Source organism: Colletotrichum abscissum (assembly GCF_030869225.1).
Source record: "Colletotrichum abscissum strain IMI 504890 chromosome Unknown Scaffold_6.1, whole genome shotgun sequence".
NCBI classification, from domain to species: domain Eukaryota; kingdom Fungi; phylum Ascomycota; class Sordariomycetes; order Glomerellales; family Glomerellaceae; genus Colletotrichum; species Colletotrichum abscissum.
Window position 1 is genome coordinate 852080 of NW_026850503.1, and position 19940 is coordinate 872019.

A 19940-nucleotide genomic window follows, 5' to 3' on the forward strand; every position below is an offset into this window, starting at 1 on the left:
CTTTGTCGTGCGCCGGGCAGCGAGAGCCACCACGCCTAGACCACCGCCCAAGAAGATGACCACTGTAGAAACGCTTGCCTGTTTGGGAAGTGGTGCGTCTGGTGTGTGCCCACAGCCGCCCACTTTTTTGGACCTCGTCTCTTCCATCGTCACAACTTCAACTCCGCTCACCACCACGCCGTCGCCCGCATTGCCTGCACACCCACCCGCTAACACATCAATGCATACGCATCCCACATCGTCGCCGTTGCGGTCTGCGCCGCTTGTGGGCGTCAATGCCTATTCGTGCTTCTCGAGTAGTCCTCACGAGGGGGGAGATTGGTCCCCTGCACCCATCGCCATGATGGCTTACACCCACAACTCAATTTGCCTCTAGGCAATTTTTCTTTACCCGTCCCTCAATGTAGTTAGTCACTACATCGTTGCGCCGCTTCGTGGAGAGCGGCAATGGTTCACTTATGAATGGGAGTCTTCTCCTGACGTTCCATGTAATGTCTCTTTTCTCTCTTCCCTGATTTCCTCACTCCATCTCTGTTCCTGTTGAGATCTAGAGACGACGGTGCGTCTTCACCATCTTGCAAACATTCGTGTTTGCGTCCTTTCTTTCATCTTAGATCACATCTACACTCTTTCTACGGCCTCGGCCACCTTACAATCGTTGCGAACAACGTACAAAACACTTAATTGTCTAATACTACTACGTCAAACATGCTCTTCAGCAAGTCATTCGTTGCCGCCGCCGCGGTCATCAGCCCGGCCCTGGCCCATTCTTCTTCACAGACAACCACAAGTGCCTCGCCACTTCTCGGACTCAACCTGTACTGGGGACAGTATGGCCAGACTACCGACCGCCTTTCAAGCTATTGTGATGCTCCGGGCGTCACTTCCGTCTCTCTATCCTTCGTCACATACTCTCCCAAGAACAGCGCTGGATACCCCGGCACCAATTTCGCCGGCCACTGCGGCGGCGAGGTTTACTACAAGAACCCCAAGACTGGCGAAGACACCAAGTTGATTATGAACTGTGACTACATCAAGAAGGATATCCAGTACTGCCAGGCCAAGGGCATCAAGGTTCTCCTGGCTATTGGTGGTTACTGCCCAACCGGAGGCCCCTGCAGCTACGACATTGACAGTGAGCAGGATGGCCATGAATTTGGTGATTTGTTGCACAAGACTTTTGGTCCTTACGATCAGGCATGGAACGGCCCTCGTCCCTTTGATATCAGCGAGACTGAGCACATTGCTGTTGACGGTTTCGACTTTGACCTCGAGTTCAAGTATCGTATGTTGATAAGGTTGCCCCTTTTTATGATGAATTATGATACTAACTTCAACAATAGCCGACCAAAAGCCCTGGATCAAGATGGTTGAGAAGCTTCGCAGCTGCGGTATCTACCACATTTCTGCTGCTCCCCAGTGCCCAACGTCAGACACCTGGTTCCAGCTCAAGGAGCTCATCTACAACGCCCAATTCGACTCCCTCTTCATCCAGTTCTACAACAACCCCGGCTGCCAAATCACCGATACTCCCAACTACGACGACTGGGAGACGGTCATTTCTCAGTCCTCCAAGAGCAAGGACGCGAAGCTCTACATTGGTGTCCTCGCCAGCGTCGAGTCTGGATGGAACGGTTATGCTCCTCCTTCCACGATCAAGGAATTGATCTGCAAGTACCAGAGCAAGCCGCACTTTGGAGGTGTTTCTATCTGGGATGCCACCCGTGGCGCCATCAACCAGATCAACGGCCAGTCGTTCCACGAGGCCATTGCCGATGCTCTCAAGTACGGTTGCAACCCCATCCCTGCCAAGACCTCCACCATCAGCATCTCGACTTCGACATCGTCCGTGATCTCTTCCACCAGCACCTCGTCTGCCATTGTTTCCACCACTTCAGCAAGCTCTAGCTCTAGCTCCAGCTCCGCGACCTCGAGCCCCAGCCAGTCCGCCTCGGCGTCCGTTTCTGCTTCAGCCTCCGCCTCTGCTTCTATCTCGACTTCCGTCTCTGTCTCTGCTTCGGCCTCTGCGTCCGTGTCGGCCACTGGCTCAGCATCAGTGTCTGGCTCAGCATCTGGCTCAGCATCGGCATCTGGCTCGGGATCTGCTTCGGCATCCGCTTCTGTGTCCGCCTCAGCGTCTGCTTCTGTGTCCGCATCATCCTCGGCCTCGGCCTCAGCTTCACTCACCTTCTTTGGCAACTCTTCGGCGTCTGCCACCGGATCTGCTTCTTCGCGATTCATCACATCGTTGAGCTCCAACGCCACTGCCACTGCCAGCGCTTCTGCGACCAAGTCTGCGACTGTTTCGGACACTTGCGATGAGGACGACGAGGACTTCCCAACCACCACGGCGGGTAACTCCCACACCGCCACTGCTACTGCCACCGGCTCAGCAGACGCAACAAAGACTGCCTCTGGCGGCGTCACCAACAAGGCCACTGGCTCTGCTACTGGTTCTGCTACGAGACCTGCCCAGAACTCCTTGACGGTGTCCATCTCAGACAAGCCCACCGGCACCAAATCAGCTACCGAGTCGGCCAAGAACACACTCAGTGTCCCCGAACAGCTGACCACAAGCACGATTTTCACCACCAAGATCACCACCGTCACCTCTTGCAAGCCCGATGTACCCTGCACCAAGGGTCAGGTTGTCACCGAGACTGTTCCTTGGTACACCACTGTTTGCCCTATCACGGCAACGTCGTCCGCCGTCGCCGTGCCTACAATTAGCCCTCCTCCCCAATGGGTTACCAGCACAGTCTTCACCACAAAGACGTACACCATCACATCTTGCGCTCCTGATGTACCAAACTGCCCTGTTGGCCAAGTCACGACCAAGGTCGTCCCTGCATACACCACCGTCTGCCCGTACACCGAGACGACACCCGGCAGCACTAAGCCTTCAGGCGACGTCCCCAACCCTCCCAAGCCCACTGGGGATGTTCCCAAGCCTACCGGTGGCCAAGGAGGAAACAAGCCCTCTGGCGACATTCCTCAGCCTCCCAAGCCCACTGGTGATGCTCCCAAACCTACTGGCAGCCAAGGAGGGAACAAGCCTTCTGGCGATGTGCCCCAACCCCCTAAGCCTACTGGCGATGCTCCCAAGCCCACTGGCAGCCAAGGTGGCAGCAAGCCTTCTGGGAGCCTTTCTCCGCCCAAGCCTACCGTAACACCCGTTGTTCCCGGCAAAGAGGATGACTCGACGACTTTCATCTACAAGACCCTGACTGTCCCCGTCACGATTGGCAAATACAACTCCACACTCGCGGGTACCGGCTCCAACTACAAGCCCACCTCCACGGGCGGGTTTCCCAGCTACACAACGGCTGCTCCCGTTCCCAGCAAGCCTGTCCAGGCTGGAGCTGCCAAGATTGGAGCTTTCGGAGTCGGTGGCTTCGCCGCCCTTGCCGTTGCTCTTCTGCTCTAATGTGTGTGAGGGATTGATGATTGGTTACTACGGATATGGCATTTATTTCTTTAATTCTGTTCACGAGATGTATAAACATGACTAATATTTCCTTTGTATACCTATGGTGCTGCAATCGAGGCATGTAAAAGCAAGCCTTGGCGTATAGAACCTCGTGATAAAACGTTTGGCGCATTGCGTGCTAGAGCATACAGTTGAGAAAACATTCTGCATGTAAATGCAAACAATGCAATCAGCCCGTTGCTGGGATTTGTTATTTGTTCCTTGAACAACCTGATGTTTGACTTTTGGGTGTAGCCTATGCGCTTTAGGCCCGAAGGTTTCTTTCTTAGTCGTTCGGCCGAATCGGCGTGTCTGGGCTGAACGAACCGATCTCGGGAGCGACAAGGGAAATTTCTCAATGGGCTTGCTTACTGGGTTCCAGCCCGGTTTGCAATGAGCCGCTCGGCAGAGATTGCGCGCGCCGTTTCCAGGAAATATCTCAGTAAGGACACTGAGGAGCAATCATGGTCAATCAGTCCCCGATGCGGTTGGTGTACGGAGATGGACTAAAGGTGGTTTCTAACTTTCTTCAGCTCTTGTGTGTGGCTCAAACAACGGACGCCACAGGTACCCGGCGACCGTCTGCGCTGCTCATAGGTACTCCCTTAGATACTCTCCACGGCACGACACGGGTAGTAAGCGGAAAAACACGATACACGTTATTTTACCTTGGTAACCTTACCACCTTACTAACCCTACAGCTTTACCCCTCTGCATCCCACCGTATGCTCCCCCCAAAAATGACCAAAAGGGGTGTCATCATCGGGTGGCCTGAAAAGGGTATCAGGGTGTGTCGCCTAAATAAGTCCGTTTCCATGGAAAGACTGGACACGCTGGGGGAGAAATGATGATGTGATTGGCTGGGAGCTCACGGGTGGGATGAGGGGGCCGCAAGCTTGTGGTTTCGTCACCCCCCATCTCCAAGGACGGGAACGTCATTTCTGGATTTCTGGATTTCTGCAGGGAACCTGGCACATCTGGAAAGGGAGAGAGAGAGGTACAATCTGAGCAGTGAGAGGGGAGGGGGAAGCAGAATGAGGGGCGCACCACAGCAGGCCAAGGGTTGATTTGCGATGACCTTGTTGCACAAAATCACACTAGGCGCTAATCTGGACAGTCGTCGAGGTTCTATCGTGTTCATCAATGGGGCTATGCTGGAATAGCGTCGGTACCTTGGTTGTTTGAGTCCTTTATTACAACCTGAGCTGGTGACCTTGCCTTATGTGATTCAGGCGCAGACTCGGGACGAGGAGTGGGAGAGATAGAGAGAGATACCTTAGGTTCTATGTATCCCGAACAGTCGAGAAGAAAGAAAGAAAGAAGGAAGACCATCGTCTACCCATCCATGCCGTCCAACCATCCATCCCACCTTGCTTCTACACTACACTACCTCACTCCGTACACTACATGCTCGGCTCGCTTTCGTTCTCGTGCGACTTGCAGAAAACTTGGCAGCAGCAACAACAACAACACCATCATCCTCGCTCACGAACGACAGCGGGATTCCAACGTTGGAATCTTCTCTTTCGTGGGATAATTCGCACCCCATTGGTTCCAACCACGCCGCTCACCTCGATGCCTACCTATCTCTAGGTATCATCGGATATTCATCACAACATCCACAGCTTTGCTGTACGCATTATCCAACCCACCCCACCATTGTCTGTGGTTTGTCTGTTGTCGCCGACCAAAGCGTCTCACATTCCCCCAACCGAACCGACTTCCAGTCAGTCCCTCATTCAGCAGCAGCATCCTCCACCAATTCCCCTCCTCATCCAACCCCTCCGCTGACCTATCAACAGGTCCGAGTACCCAGTATTCCTGCGAGCATAAGCCATAAACTGCCTTACCTTTCTTTACCCATTCTTTTCCTTTTGCTACGGAGTGCGGCATACGGATAACCAGCCCCGTCCCTTGTGCTTGACCACCGGCTGCTCCATTCTTTACCTTACATTACCTCCCCACGAGAGACGGAGTACGGGATCCAGGACACGCTCATATAAACTCAGACTATCTTACGAGGAAGTGGGGAACCCAAGCAACCTTGCCTGGCCCGCGTTCCAGAGGTGTCCATAATAGCATCCTTTTACGGATACTGTTGCTCCAGCTAGGTTCATGTGTGTGAGTGAAGCCGAGCTTCCTTACTGCTCTGCAACATGTCGGACGCTGGCGATAGGTACGTGATGATCCACCTCAATCTGCTCCCGTCTTCTCCACGCCTGTGGCATTCCAGCTGCTATGCACACATCCACAATCTCCCATCCCTTCTGGCACCATCCTCCCATTCCCACTGCACCTGTCATCGGGACCGACATCAACCTCAGCAGCAAGGCGTCTGCCCATACACTCTCCGGGGCGGCCTGCAGCAGCAGCAGCAGCAAGAGACAGAAGCACTATCAGCACCAGCAACAGCACCTTCCGCATCTCAATCTTGGCGGCAGCAAAGCTAACTCTCTCCTGATTCTCCAGCACCCACAAGCGGTCAAAGTCGGCCGCTGCCCTCTCACTCTTACGACGAAACCACTCCCGCAGCGAAGAAGATCCATCCACCACGGATGACGGTGCGCCGCTGACGTCGCCACCTTCTACAGCGGCTTCCGCGACAAACATATCCATGGCTCAAAACGTCCCCCGCGGCAACGGGGCCAACAGGCTCTCCATCTCCCCTTCCATGGGCCGAACCCCTTCCCACAACAGCCCCCCCTCCGCAACCGCATCTACATCCGCATCCAAGATGAGCGTCGCAGGTAGCGAAAAGGGCGTCTCCCTCGAGCAATCTGTCCGCAAGTTCCGCATCGTCGAGGCCCTGCGAAGCGGCGACACTGCCTCCATTTCCAAGGCCATCAGGGATACCGCCGAGGGCGGGCCCCGCACGAGCATCTCCTCCATCAATACCCTCAGCGGCACCAGCCTCGACGACACCACCGTGCTTCACCTTGCGATCCAATGCGCCGAATACCCCGTTGTCGAGTACGTCCTGTCTGACGGCGCTGGGACCATCGATATCAACGCTAGAGACAAGGATGGAAATACCCCGCTGCACGTAGCTGCCGTCCAGGGCCGAACCCAGGTTGTCAAGCTCTTGCTGGACCAGAAGGAGATCAACGATGCAATTGCCAACTACCAGGGCCGATTGCCCATCGACGTCGCTCGAAACCCCGATATTTTCCAGCTTCTCCAGCTGTCGCGATCCATCTTTGCCGAGAACAAGGTTAGACAGATCCAGGGTCTGATTGCGCAGAACGATTACAAGGCTCTCGAGACTGTATTGGAGGAGTCACGCCTCAAGCAGATTCTCGACATCAATAGCACAGAATTCGTTACCGAACCCACAACCCTCCAGGCCGGCGGAAACCTTCTCCACGAGGCCGCCCGCAAGAAGAATACCCAACTCATCCAGGTCCTCCTGCTCCACGGAGCCGATCCCTTCCGTCGGGACCGCAAGGGCAAGCTTCCGCAGGATGTGACAAAGGACGATACCACACGCGCCATGCTTAAGCGATCCCCCGCTGCCGTTGCGGCTCAGAGAGGTATCCAGGAGAAAGCCGTTCTCGGCCAGGCGGCTTCACAGGGCGCTGGAGCCGCGGCATCTGCCGATCCTGTGGCCGGAAAGGAGGCGCGAGAGATGAAGGGCTACCTGAAGAAGTGGACCAACTACCGCAAGGGATACCAGCTTCGATGGTTCGTTCTCGAGGACGGCGTTCTGAGCTACTACAAGCACCAGGACGATGCCGGCTCCGCTTGCCGTGGCGCCATCAACACGCGCATCGCCAAGCTGCATATGAGCGCCGACGAGAAGACCAAATTCGAGATTATCGGCAAGTCTTCAGTCAAGTACACCCTCAAGGCCAACCACGAGGTCGAGGCGAAGCGTTGGTTCTGGGCCCTTAACAACTCCATTCAGTGGACAAAGGACCAGGCAAAGGAGGAAGAGCGCCAGCGCGCTCGCGGCGCCGAGCTGCTAAGGCAGGCAAAGGCAGAGCAGTCTGGAAAGTCGCCAGAGCTGTCCATCAACGAGGCTCAGAGCGAGAGCGCCAGCGTGGCCGATGGAAGAAGTAGTGTGCAGATCCCCAGGACTATGTCGCACAGCAAGATGTCCGTCCCCAGAAGCGACTTTGCTGGCGCAAGCACCGTCGCTAGCAACGATGACGACTTTGCCGATGCCGCGACAGATGCGGGTCAATCTCGCGTAACAAGAGGGCACCATGGACCAGACGATGACGATGATGATGACGACTTTGAGGATGTCAGTAGCCGTGAAGAGCCCTCTGTCAGCAAGGACGCCTTCAGCATCACAGCTCAGTCGGCCAAGCTACAGCTCGATACCATTTCAGCTGTCAATGCTGCGATGCTCTCCGAGGCCTCTAAGAACCCGAACACGATTGTTTCCGATACCAAGGTCACTCAGGCTCTCACAACCTACGATGCTGCTGTCAGGAGTCTGACGGGACTTATCGGAGACCTGATGCGGATTTCAAAGGATCGCGATGCCTACTGGCAGTACCGGCTGGACCGCGAAATCGACATGCGCCGCATGTGGGAGGAGAGCATGGCCAAGGTTGCCAAGGAGCAGGAGATCCTGGAGGAGCGTGTCGACCAGGCTGAGCAGAAGCGCAAAGCTGCCAAGCGTGCGCTCCGCGAAGTTATGAACGAGCAGCCAACGGCCACTAGCCAGGACCTCGAGGGTGACAGAAAGGTGGATGGTACTGCGACCGTTGAGGCCGCCGTCGGTGCCGATGACACGAATATCGCAGCCCCGCCAGCGGCGCCCGAGAGGACCTTGACAAGGAAGAAGACGGTTCTTGATTCGCTTGAGCTGTCTGACTCTGAGTCGGATGACGAGGATGAGTTCTTTGATGCAGTTGATGCTGGAGAGGTTGAGGTCAGCCACTTGCCGCATGCCGATGCGGTGCCTACTCCGCACGAGGAGAAGGAGGAACAGCAACTTGTTGTTTCTGGTGGCACGGATCTCAGCAGCTCCTTCAAGGGTTACGAGAATGGCATCAGAAGTCGTCTCAAGATGGATGCTGATGATCGGCCCAAGATCTCACTTTGGGTAAGCTACGCCATTTCAAGCGCTGTGTATGTCCGGTTTGCTAATCTGTCTGCAGGGCATTCTCAAGTCCATGATTGGCAAGGATATGACCAAGATGACTTTGCCTGTGTCATTCAACGAGCCTACCTCTCTGTTATACCGCGCTGGTGAGGACATGGAATACGTCGACCTTCTGGACCAAGCTGTGGAGAGATCTGACTCGATTGAACGTCTCATCTATGTGGCTGCCTTTGCTGCTAGTGAATACGCTTCTACTGTCGGTCGTGTGGCGAAACCCTTCAACCCGCTTCTTGGAGAGACTTTTGAATACGTCCGGCCTGACAAGAACTACCGCTTCTTTATTGAGCAGGTTTCTCACCATCCTCCAGTGGGTGCCGCCTGGGCTGAATCACCCCACTGGACCTACTGGGGTGAATCGGCCGTCAAGACAAAGTTCTACGGCAAGTCCTTTGACGCCAACCCTCTTGGAACGTGGTTCTTGAAGCTTCGACCCAAGTCTGGAGGCAAAGAGGACCTTTACACCTGGAGAAAGGTCACCACATCCGTCATTGGCATTATCACTGGTAACCCTACTGTTGACAACTATGGACCCATGGAGGTCAAGAACTGGACAACTGGCGAGGTGTGCCAGATCGAGTTCCAGCCGCGTGGCTGGAAGGCGTCTAGCGCATACAAGATTTCCGGCAAGGTCCTCGACTCTGATGGAAGAGTTCGATACAGCATGGGCGGCCGATGGAACTCGAAGCTTTACGCTCGTCTCACGCCTGGATATGAAGCCACGGTCGAGGATCCTGGTGACTCGGCTTCGCTCCACAAGGGCAGCATCACCGACCCTAACAAAGCTTTCCTCATCTGGCAGGCCAACCCCCGCCCGCCCGGCATTCCCTTCAACCTCACCCCCTTCGTGCTCACCTTCAACCACATCGACGACAAGCTCAAGCCTTGGCTGCCGCCCACGGACTCTCGTCTTCGTCCCGATCAGCGCGCCATGGAGGATGGAGAGTACGACTTCGCTGCAGAGGAGAAGAACCGTCTGGAGGAGGCGCAGCGCGCGAGAAGAAAGCAGCGCGAGGAGAAGGGCATCGAGTTCCGGCCCGCGTGGTTCGAGAAGACGACGTGCGAGATTACGGGTGAGGAGTACTGGAAGTTCAACGGCAAGTACTGGCAGCAGAGAGAGAAGGCCGGTCCCGAAGGGAACCCGCAGCAGGCCTGGGAGGGTCTGGAGCCCATCTACGAGGACGCGAAATAGGAGGCTCGCGTCGTTCTAGGAGGTGTTTGTTCTGTCAGTGGAGGCGGGATCGGTGGGGCTAGCAGCGGGTATCAAGTTGTGCCGGACAAGAAGCCGCAGCAGCAGGTAGTGCGTCTTGCGGACGGGCCGAGCGGCTTTCGGTGGACTGTTGCCGGGAAAAGGTAGATCTCGCCTGCACTGCATGTCGGAGAGCCAGGATGCAAATGATGTAACATAGATGATATTGAAATAAGCAATCGCTCGTTCTCGGCATGTCCGTGTGTGTAGCCCTTGTTATTGTGAAGTCTGGAAGGGCGTTTAGCTCATGCTAGATGAGGCCATGGTGTGATGTATCGTGAGACGGTCTGGCTTAGGAAAGATGAGGCTAGCGATGACGGATACGGCTTGTTGAAGAGGAAGCTGAGAGAGGTCTGGGTACGGTGGAGGTAGGTCAGGTAGGGTGAATGCGCGAAGAGTCAAGTACCATGGGGAAAAGGATCTAGTTGTTTGAACGGCCGCGGCTGGAAATTTTGCTTAGTGGGTTCATGGAATTTGTTGTCCCTCAAGGTACATAACTAAGGTCACGGAAGGCGCGACTGGGTAGGACGCTCTTACTCACCATCTTCTGCAGCAAAGGTATGTATATAGGCACCCGAATGATCACGCTTGATAAGTCTTGTTCAGGCGATTCTTTTTCGCTTCTGAGGCATGCTTCTCCATGAACTGGTGCATTTCAGGCCGGCTAGAGGAGCAGCATCTCTTCCATTATGGCCATCCTCTTCACCATCATCTACTACCTAGGAAACAACTACTTGTAGCTGATAGGCCTGTCTCTCTTTGACGTATTTGGCCTGTAATATGAGCGAAAGGGTGAGATGCGGCTATCTGAGGTGTCTGTCTACCTAGGTGACTGCATACTGACTTTCACTTGGACCTGTAATTACCCTCTATAGCTAGGATCCAACTATCGACACTCAGCCTTCAAACTGAGATACAAAGCTCTTTGACTCGGGTACTTTACTGAACCGCCCAGTCAGAGAGATGTAACTTGGCTAGTGTAGTACTGCAATAGCTTTTGTAGCCTACGTCTTTCACATACGGATACATGGTGCGCTGTGGAACGTGGTGTCCAAGATATAAAACATCCTACCTAGAGCCCGCTGACAAACACCTTTCTCCAGCTCAATTGAGCGGCGTGAATAGGGCTAACAGTAGCTTGTCTCTAGCTACGGTATGCTCTCGTTCGCGTGCTGAATCGCCTTCGTGATCTGAAGGGTAGCAGTCTGGTATCCGAAACCACGCAGTGTGGCCAAGTGAGAAAAGCACATCTCACATCGTTCTGTCAACCATTTTACTCGTAGCAATTGATTATGAATACGTGGGAAGTGAGAACGGAGCAGAACATGCGGTAGTCATCTTTCTATTTGGGCATAGTGACCGGGGGGGGGGGGGGGGACGGGCGGGCAAAATGTTATTTTGAAAAGGGGGGGGGAGGGAGGAAAAAAAAAGAAGAATAATTGGGGTTGCTTGGCGTCGAAAAAGGGGGAAAAAAACACGTTCATCGCGAGAAGGTGGGGTGGGGGGGGGGGGGGGGGGGGGGGGGGGGGGGGGTACGGCTGGCTAAATGATCATCTTGACAAGATGAAGAGAAGAAGTAAAAGAAAAGAAGATCATCTGCGTTCGCTATCGTCAGAAATAGGGGCGAAAAAAGCATTCCATCGCGAACAGTTGCGGTTATGGAGGTAAAAGGTCGGGGTACTTGATGGGTATTAAGTATCCTAATTCGATGCGAGTGGCAAGAGCGGCGCAAGACCGCCTCCACGGGAGGCATCCAAATAGGCATGAAAATGCCTCTTCGGCTGGCAATCACGTCTGAAAGATGGCCTGTTATTGGATCTTACCTCCGATATGTGAAGCTGAAATCAATGTGAACATGCAGGGCACAATTTCAGTACGCATGGGCACGGTCAATGAGTAAGTTCGTGGCACTTCTTGAGTTTCCTTGCTAATCGTTCAAGACGGCCTGCCGACATTGCTATTGGATCACATGGTCAAGATAGTAATGCTGGGATGAAATACAGACATAAGACGCATTCATTACAGTTGCCTGATATCTTGCTTGTATTGGGCAGCTTGAAGTTCTAGAGCCGAGGCAAGCGGCGGCACGGAACGATTAGTGAACCTGGAGAGACACCGGAAGCGCTCCCGCAGATGCTCTCCGTTCGGACGGATTAATCAAACTACCGTCCAACTGTCTGGTCTTCAAACCGTGAGGAACGCGTCGCATCAGAATGGTAGACTGTACATTTGCAATGTGTAAAGTAATATGTGAGGGAGTCTATCTACCGCCATCAGGGGAGGACATCGTACGTCGCGGAGCTACCATTTCGGGTGTTTATTTGCACATGACCCCTGCGATCTTCTCTACCTCTTCTCAATGGCAGTATCTACTCCGTACAGACTGTAGCCCGGTCCTGAGTTGATTCTTCCCCTTGACGACAGGTGCAGTCGAGCGTTGTTGGGCACCTGCCCCGCCAAGAAGCTTGTGATACCGGTCGGAGCTTGGAGTGGAGGGCGGCGTGTGCACCCGGCGCCCGTGGGAGGTGGGACTTTGGGGGGCCACTCACCGAGTCCCGGGAGCACCTCGGTGAGCTCGGGTGGAGAGCGGCACGTTTCCTGCAGCAGGTGCAGGCGCTGGAGACTCGCAGCTGCCCACGACTCGCCACGGTCCGTGATCCCCTGAGCGCAGCAGTGACATCCAATCAAAACGCTCCGCTTTTGGACCTCGGCACTTTCCCCCCCTTGCCTTGCCCAGTGGCCACGACCCCAATTGATGTCACATTTAGGGGACCTGGTCGCGCATCTCAATCCGGACTCCTGGGTTCATTCACAAGCGAATCCTTTTCTCATCCCCATTGTGTCGTTCATCTTCTTCGTCTCTCATACCATCCTTTTCTTCATTTGCAACACAGGCTCTCAGAGGGGTAGATTAAGAGGCGCAGCGGACTAAAGCGGTCGTGTTTGACCTTGCGAAACGCCAAGACTCGGTGTTTAGAGGAGAGAGATTTCTTCGGGGCTTAGAGGCGAGCTCATCAACACACACCATCAAAGACTGTAGACGGCAATCGATTTAGAGCCAAAACTTCGGGAAGAAGAATAAACCGGCACAATGGCATCAGGTAGATCAACAATCATCCGGCCCCCGCCGGATGACCCGAACAAGAGTCCGATGGAGAACGTATTGGAGGTGACGGAGCTCGGCGTGCTTGGTCCGGTGAGTGAATCCCACCCGATGCCGTCCCCGGCCACATGTCTGCCAATGACACAAGCATACATATCAGATAGTGAACACAAACTCACTTTGCAAATAGGACATCTTCACGAACACGCGCACACCGTGGCACCCGCCCGGCGCCCGCGGCATCTTTGGCGGCGCCGTCATCGCGCAGTGCCTTGCCTCCGCGCAGAAGACGGTACCCAACGACTTCTTTCTTCACTCGTGCCACTGCTACTTTCTCCTCGCGGGCTCCTCCGAGATCCCCATCCTCTTCCACGTGGAGCGCGTCCGCGACGGCCGCTCCTTCGCCACGCGCACCGTGCAGGCCCGTCAGCGCGGACGGTGTATCTTCACGACGACCGTCTCTTTCGTCAAGGAGGGCAGTGGCGGCGAGAAGCAGGTCCGGCACGCGGCGCCGCTGCCCGACGGCGTGAAGCCGCCCCCGGACAACTGGAAGGGCGAACCCGAGTGGAGCACGCACTCGCCCTTCCAGACGCACCGCATCTCGATCGTTGGGGCCAGGGACAAGGGCAAGAGGCTCGACGAGCTGAAATCGCGCAACTGGGTCCGCGCGCGGGGCCGTATCTCGGTGAGCGGCGGCCACCAGGCGCACCTGAACGCGCTGGCGTACATGTCGGACAGCTATTTCATCGGCACCGTCGGGCGGATCCACAGGCTGTGGCGGTTCCCCTTCAAGCCCGAGGAGTTTGACGACCTGCCGCCCGAGCTGCGGGAGCAGGTCGAGCGGCTCAACGAGTTTGAGGGCAACACCGAGGCCGGCGGGATCGAGTACTGGAAGACGAGGCCGCACCTGGGCATGATGGTCAGCTTGGACCACTCCATCTACTTCCACGAGCCGAGGCGGGTGAGGGCGGACGAGTGGATGTTTACCGAGATGGAGAGCCCCTGGAGCGGCGACGGACGGGGCGTGGTGCTGCAGAAAATTTTCGCGAGTGATGGGACGCTTTTGGCGACTTGTGTTCAGGAGGTGAGTTGCCCCTTCATTGCCGCTGTTTTAGTTCTTTTCTTCTCACCCTTGATGTGTGATGCGTGCTGACTTCTTTTGATATAGGGTGTCGTTCGATTGAAACAACAGGAGGACGATGACGAAAAGGAACCAAAGTCCAAGTTGTAGAGCGCAATTACGGCTTGTATGAAAATGTAGAGGCAATGTACCAGCTCGGAGTCTGTTTCCAACAATCTGCTTGTTATACAACAAGAGCGTTTGTCATTTCAATGATTTCATCACGAAGTCTTGTCCTCCGCTTATGGAACCGTCGGGATATCGCAGCACCCGTGATGAAATCACTCAAATGATAAACCCCTGTTCTTCGACGTTGAAGGGGATCTCATATGGAAGTTCATTTACGACGCCAGTGACCAAGAAGCCTAAGGAACTACCATGTGTGATGATGGAAATGCCAGGGAGACCTTCACAGTCGGCCGTTCCCCGTCGTGACTAGCAGAGTTCACAGAGTTCTGTCGCAGATCGCGCAACTCGTTGAGGAAACCTGTCACCCGGTCGCCTCTATCGCGAATACGCGTCGGACCGCTGATCAACCGACGTCACGTACAATGCTTCTCTAGCCGTCCGTGAGGGTGATGCGGGAAGTCGATCAAGCGGGTGTCGAGGGGGGGCGTGTGGTGTGGTCGCTAGTCGCCTTGGGGAAGTCCTGAAAACCCCAACCGTACTTGAAAAGCTTGAATAGCCGTGAAACGTATGGGTGTGAGAACAAGCTCAAACTTCAGATCCAGCCTTCATTGCCAAGCTCAAGCTTGAGCTTCAGCTCCCGGGGCCACAAGACAAAACGCAAAAAGTTGAAATTGCAAATTGAACGGGCTTCATTGGTAGGAAAGTGCCGACTCTCAAAACTTCTCTTCGCAACGGACCATCTCGATAGATCACTCATCACACCAACAGAACATGTAGCACAAAACATACATACATTAAGCTCAAGCTTACATCCTGGAGCTGTCCGCAGGCTGGGAGGTTTGCTCCAGAAGAGAAGAGAAACAGCAAGCTTTCCCCGCGCGTCCGCCCACCCAAGCCGTCCCTTTTGCATATCGCAGCTCGGTTTGTGACGCACGCACATACCCATGCCTGCTTGTCAGATGCCATCCAGGCCACTCGGGCAGAAAACTCGTCTGATCAATATTCGCAGCCGTGGCTCTTGCCACGCCATCTACAGGAGTCCGATGGGGATTGTCTACGCGTGCGCGCGCTGCCTCTTCTTTGATGGAATATTCGCTGTCCGTGAAACTTATTCGTATCACAAAACGTAGCTCTGTGTGACAATTCTGAGGAGACCAAGGCATGGAACAATATGCTCTTGCCGTCGACGTCTCATAGGAAGAAAAGGGCATCATTGATCTTTGGTCACTGCGTCATCCATCAGACGGTTCGGATCGGTGATGCTCTTGATGTGTGATATAATAACAATCTCACACCTCCAGGAGCTAGCTGATGACAAGAAAAAGGCCACCCAGGCTTTCATGTTGTAGCCTCAAATTTACATAAGCATTCTATACTTCGTTCTCGTCAACTTTCAGCAGAGCAAGCTCTCACATCATGTCCGGCCCTCCTCCTAACCTTGGTCCCACGCGAGTGGTCCTCCACGTGAAGGGAGACGTGCCAGACTGGAAGGAGGAGTTCAAGCAGTTCCTCTTAACTGTCAAGGATTCGGAAGGATACTTCCGCTACCGATGGGGCCCTTGGGAGGAGGACCACAGCAAGCTGGAGATTCTAGCGAGTATGTTTCTAGCCCCTGACTTATCGCAACTTCGTCCCACTACCAGACCGAAACTGACGATGACTTCCCCGTTACCACAGCCTGGGCCCCAGTCGAGCACCGCCAAGCCTTCGGCCGCTGCCCCCACCACCAAAAGGCCATCGACGCCCTCATGCCCGTTCTCAAAGCCGTCCCCTCCAAGTGCCCGCGCGTCGACTTCGACGTCAGCACCATTGTTCCGCCGCCGCCGCAGCTCATCAACAGTCCCATTTGCGAAATCATCACCATTACGCACTTCACGGGCGACAAGGACGCCGCGGCGGCCATGATTAAAAAGGTCGAGGCGAATGCCGGGTGCTTGGCGTCCCACTCGGGCATCACGGCGACAGACGCGCCTGATAACGGGACTGTGTGGTTGGGGTTTGTGGGGTGGCAGGATTATGCTTCGAGTAAGGCGGCGGATAAGAGTGTGTATATACCGTCTGGGGTGGGCAAGGTTGAGTCGCATCACATCAACTTCAATTTCCCAATCAAGGGGTTCTCTGTTACCAATCCTGGTAGATAAGGTAGACTTTAGTTGAATGAATGAGAACATGGCGGTTCTGGTTTGAAACTTGATTTCTTCGCGCTGTAGCCCGTGATGGTAGCCTGCCGTGTTGTACCTCGGACTGAATGCATGAAGGCAATCTTAGTCCTGCGATGAAACATGAATGTCTTTGAGTTTGTACGCCACTGAGCTGGTCGATCTCAATGTTGATGAGACCTTCTCGTGTAAGTTCGGCCACGGAGGCAACCTCCAGACTTACTGAGGAAGTAGATTGTGGAGGTTTACTACGTGCAGAAATCAAGACTTGTCAGCTGACTTCTTCTAACTCCCAAATCGGAAAGTCTGCATAGGGTCGTGACTACAAAAGAATATCTGCTCTGAATCTCGGATGCTAGACTCATGGGGGTTGTCCGTTTCTATGCTCACATCAGGTCCCCAAGGCTTCAATACGCCTGATTTAAGAAGTCCAATCTGAAGCCCTGCGATCATCAATTACAAATCTCAACAAGGCTGATGAAATGAAACGATCTGCTGCCGTGGCTCCTTCTCTGTTTGTTTCAATGATGGTTCCGACTTTAAAGAACACATTGGTTGCCACGGCATGGACCGACGGGATGTGTCAACCAAAGAAAACTTAGAGTCCGAGTTGCCCACTCAGAGAGTTGGAACCTGGTAAGTACAACCAGAGCCGCGGTTAGCCACCTTTATCGCGTGATTGGTGATCTAGTAGATCGGATGACAGCTGAAGAGAGAGTGTGTGCGAACGGCTTTCCAGAAATAGTTAGACGATGAACCTGGCTCGTGACTAGTGACAGCAGGACTGGAGCAGTGGAGGTCCGCAATCTCAAGTCACAACTTACATGTTGTGTACGAACCGGATGAGAGGCCCGAAATGGTAACGTAAAGAAGTGGACAATTGGAAGTCCATGTGATGGTCCAGCGAGGGGAGTTCCGCATAGATTGAATAGGGGGAATAGTACCCATATCGAGTAAAGAGCTTATTGTTTCAGCTACCCGTAGCTATGGATGATGGGACTATACACTTAGGCTTCTAAATTCAAACATGAAGTACAGCGCTGGTAGTTGTCAATTCATCCACGCTCTTCGGTTCACAGTAACTATCGTTCCGTTTCACTCCGTCGATCAGGTAAATCTTATGAAAACTCATGCAGACTCGGATTCGTATCTTTGAGTATTTACCAGGCTCATCTCACCCAATGTAATTCTTTCCCATCATCCAAGCATCCTTATCGTAGCACTTTGGCCAGACACCGCCTCTTCCGGGAGCTAGAATGCCATTGGGATCCAGGGTGTCGTGAATCTCCTCATGCATCTTCCACAGGGCACCATTGTTGAAGTCATAAGCATCCGCAACTTGGTCCATGAGACCCACGTGAGTCCTGAAGACGCTCCAGCCGCGAGCCTTCCACTCCTTGACCAGGGTCCGGCCCAACCACTGCGCGCGGCCACGCATGTCCTTGTCTTTTCTGTCATAAGGAATGATGCATACATTGTCTGAAAGTGCGATGTCAGTTCATGCGAACTAAGTAGTTACTTCGATGATCCGATCAAGGGAGGACTTACGCATAGTCCGGAAGTATGCGACGTAGTGGCTGATGTAGTCGATGCCTGCCTTGGCAAACAGCTCCTTTGCCAAGGAATATTGCTCCCAAACAGCCTTGCCCTCAAGTCTGGAAATAGCCGCGACCATGATGACGGAGCAGTTGGGCAGCCACTGCTTCATCCAAGCAAACTCTCCCATGGACGAGATACCTTGAAGGTACGTGGCTCTGACACGAACCAGGTTCTGCTCACCGGGACACTCGTCGAGCGTGGCCCACTTGCTACCGGGGACCTTGGTCAGCTCCTTTTTGATATCCTCGATGAGAGCCGCGCGGACTTTGTCGGAGCCGAATACGGCGCCAATGTAGCGCCACCGGCCCGTGTTGAGCTTTTTGGCCATCTTCTCAAAGTCCCCTTCGGGGATGACTTCCTTGTGAGAGGCATTGGTATAGCTGGACCTCGGGCCATAATGAGCAGCCTCCAATGTGAGGTTGCGCAAACTGACTGAACTCTGAAGCGTGCCGTTCTGTAGAGAGTCAGCTGGATCAGATTTACCTTCCAAACCTGGAAAGAAGTCTTACCAGATCAAGGGGCTGAATGCAGTCGACTAGGGCGGCCAGATCGGCTTCCTTCTCGAAAGTAACAGAGAACGGCGTCATGCCCTGCGGAGCGGGCATCAGCTATGGTCAAAGTTGTTAGTTTTCCCTTTTCGACGTTGTGATCGTACTAGGCCAGATTTCATTGGATGAGGCATCTCACCCAGAATCCCATCTTGGTGACAATGCCAGCATTGCCCTGCGAGAATAGACCGTCGTTCATTGGGCCCCAGCCGTACGGGAACAGAGCGAAACACTCATTGAGCTTCTGATCGGCCGGGTGAACGCCCTGCTCCGCCTGTTTGCGGCCCTCCGGGTCCTGGATCGCTCCCATTCCCATCCTGGCGACCTCGCCGTTGGGCAGGACCACCTCCATTCCGCTGTGTTTTCCCCATCTATCACCGTACAAGGAAGCACCACCTCCGCGGTCCAGGGCATTTCCAATCATGGATCCCCAGCCGAGGCCTGACGAGTCTACTCTGATCTTGTCCAAGAGGCCGCGGTCACGCAGATAACTTTTTTTGCGGGAAGCTTGTCAGTCTCTCGGTTTCTGAGATTCTTTGATGGGATGATCGACGACTTACTCGCTCATTTGCATGAAAGTCACACCCGGCTCAACGATGCAGACGCACGCTGTCTCATCTAAGTGCAAGATGCGGTTCATATGCGTGCTGAGAATCATCACCAGCGATCCAGGAACCTTAATACAACCTGTCAGTCTTTCATGGTGGGATATAGGGGTGAGGTGCCGATTGTAGTGCTTACCCTTGGTGCCGAGCCACCGTACGCGAGGTTTCGTCCGGTGCTGATGGGCCATACGGGAACCTTTGACTCGTTGCACGCAGCAAGAACAGCCTGAATATCCTGCACGCTGCGCGGGTGACACAGAGCTGAGCCCACCAGCTCGGACTCATCGTCAAAGGAACGGTAGTAGTCGTGGGTGCGGCAGTTGCGTCCAAAATCATCATCTTCGTAGCCCTCAAAGTCACAGCCAGCCGTGATGACAGTGAAGTTCTCGCCTCCAACCGCGTGGATCACTCGGCGGGCGAATTTGGTGAATCCAGCCTGCGTGACTCCGGGAGGGAGAATCTTGGGGACCTCCACGTCTTGTTGCTGTTGTTGTTGCGTCGGCGCTCCGTTCTTGGCTCCGTTGCCGGCACCGAGCCAGAAGTGGCCACTGCTAAGATTAGGTGGAACAGCGGCGGTGGTCATGTTGGCGATGTGAGTTAAAACGTATGTTGAAAATTCTGAGAAACACAATGGGAGGTTAAAAAATTGAAGGCAGTGGTGGCGGCAATGGTAATAACAATATTCTTGGTGATAGCCAAAGCATATTAGTCGATGAAGGAGCTAACTTAAACATGTTTTGTTTTATATATTCCCTCTCTCGAGATACAGATGCGTTCAAAGCCGGTCCCTAACCGTATCACTGTTCACAATCAGTCCACGCCCCCTCTTTGACATCACGAACTTCA

At 54.2% G+C, this 19940-nt stretch overlaps 6 protein-coding genes across 6 annotated transcripts; 4 read left to right on the forward strand and 2 right to left on the reverse strand.

Annotated features, from left to right (window-relative positions):
* Window positions 1–708: 708 nt before the first annotated feature.
* On the forward strand, window positions 709–3427 carry CABS01_03280 (endochitinase; the record flags this gene model as incomplete). Its single annotated transcript, XM_060536657.1, has 2 exons — window positions 709–1285; window positions 1344–3427. 2 exons carry the CDS (start codon window positions 709–711, stop codon window positions 3425–3427), a joined length of 2661 nt encoding a protein of 886 aa, XP_060392576.1.
* A 2198-nt stretch (window positions 3428–5625) lies between these two features.
* CABS01_03281 (oxysterol-binding protein) lies at window positions 5626–9774 on the forward strand (the record flags this gene model as incomplete). The annotated part of the gene is made up of 3 exons (XM_060536658.1): window positions 5626–5645; window positions 5939–8525; window positions 8581–9774. 3 exons carry the CDS (start codon window positions 5626–5628, stop codon window positions 9772–9774), a joined length of 3801 nt encoding a protein of 1266 aa, XP_060392577.1.
* A 2403-nt stretch (window positions 9775–12177) lies between these two features.
* On the reverse strand, window positions 12178–12714 carry CABS01_03282 (uncharacterized protein; the record flags this gene model as incomplete). The annotated part of the gene is made up of 2 exons (XM_060536659.1): window positions 12178–12492; window positions 12700–12714. The coding sequence occupies 2 exons, from the start codon at window positions 12712–12714 to the stop codon at window positions 12178–12180; spliced, it is 330 nt and encodes a 109-aa protein (XP_060392578.1).
* A 208-nt stretch (window positions 12715–12922) lies between these two features.
* CABS01_03283 (acyl-CoA thioesterase II) lies at window positions 12923–14165 on the forward strand (the record flags this gene model as incomplete). The annotated part of the gene is made up of 3 exons (XM_060536660.1): window positions 12923–13027; window positions 13125–14018; window positions 14103–14165. 3 exons carry the CDS (start codon window positions 12923–12925, stop codon window positions 14163–14165), a joined length of 1062 nt encoding a protein of 353 aa, XP_060392579.1.
* A 1434-nt stretch (window positions 14166–15599) lies between these two features.
* Window positions 15600–16324, forward strand: CABS01_03284 (uncharacterized protein; the record flags this gene model as incomplete). The annotated part of the gene is made up of 2 exons (XM_060536661.1): window positions 15600–15780; window positions 15861–16324. 2 exons carry the CDS (start codon window positions 15600–15602, stop codon window positions 16322–16324), a joined length of 645 nt encoding a protein of 214 aa, XP_060392580.1.
* Window positions 16325–17516: 1192 nt separating this feature from the next.
* CABS01_03285 (FAD binding domain-containing protein) lies at window positions 17517–19677 on the reverse strand (the record flags this gene model as incomplete). Its single annotated transcript, XM_060536662.1, has 6 exons — window positions 17517–17821; window positions 17891–18395; window positions 18451–18549; window positions 18629–18980; window positions 19050–19165; window positions 19231–19677. The coding sequence occupies 6 exons, from the start codon at window positions 19675–19677 to the stop codon at window positions 17517–17519; spliced, it is 1824 nt and encodes a 607-aa protein (XP_060392581.1).
* Window positions 19678–19940: the final 263 nt, after the last annotated feature.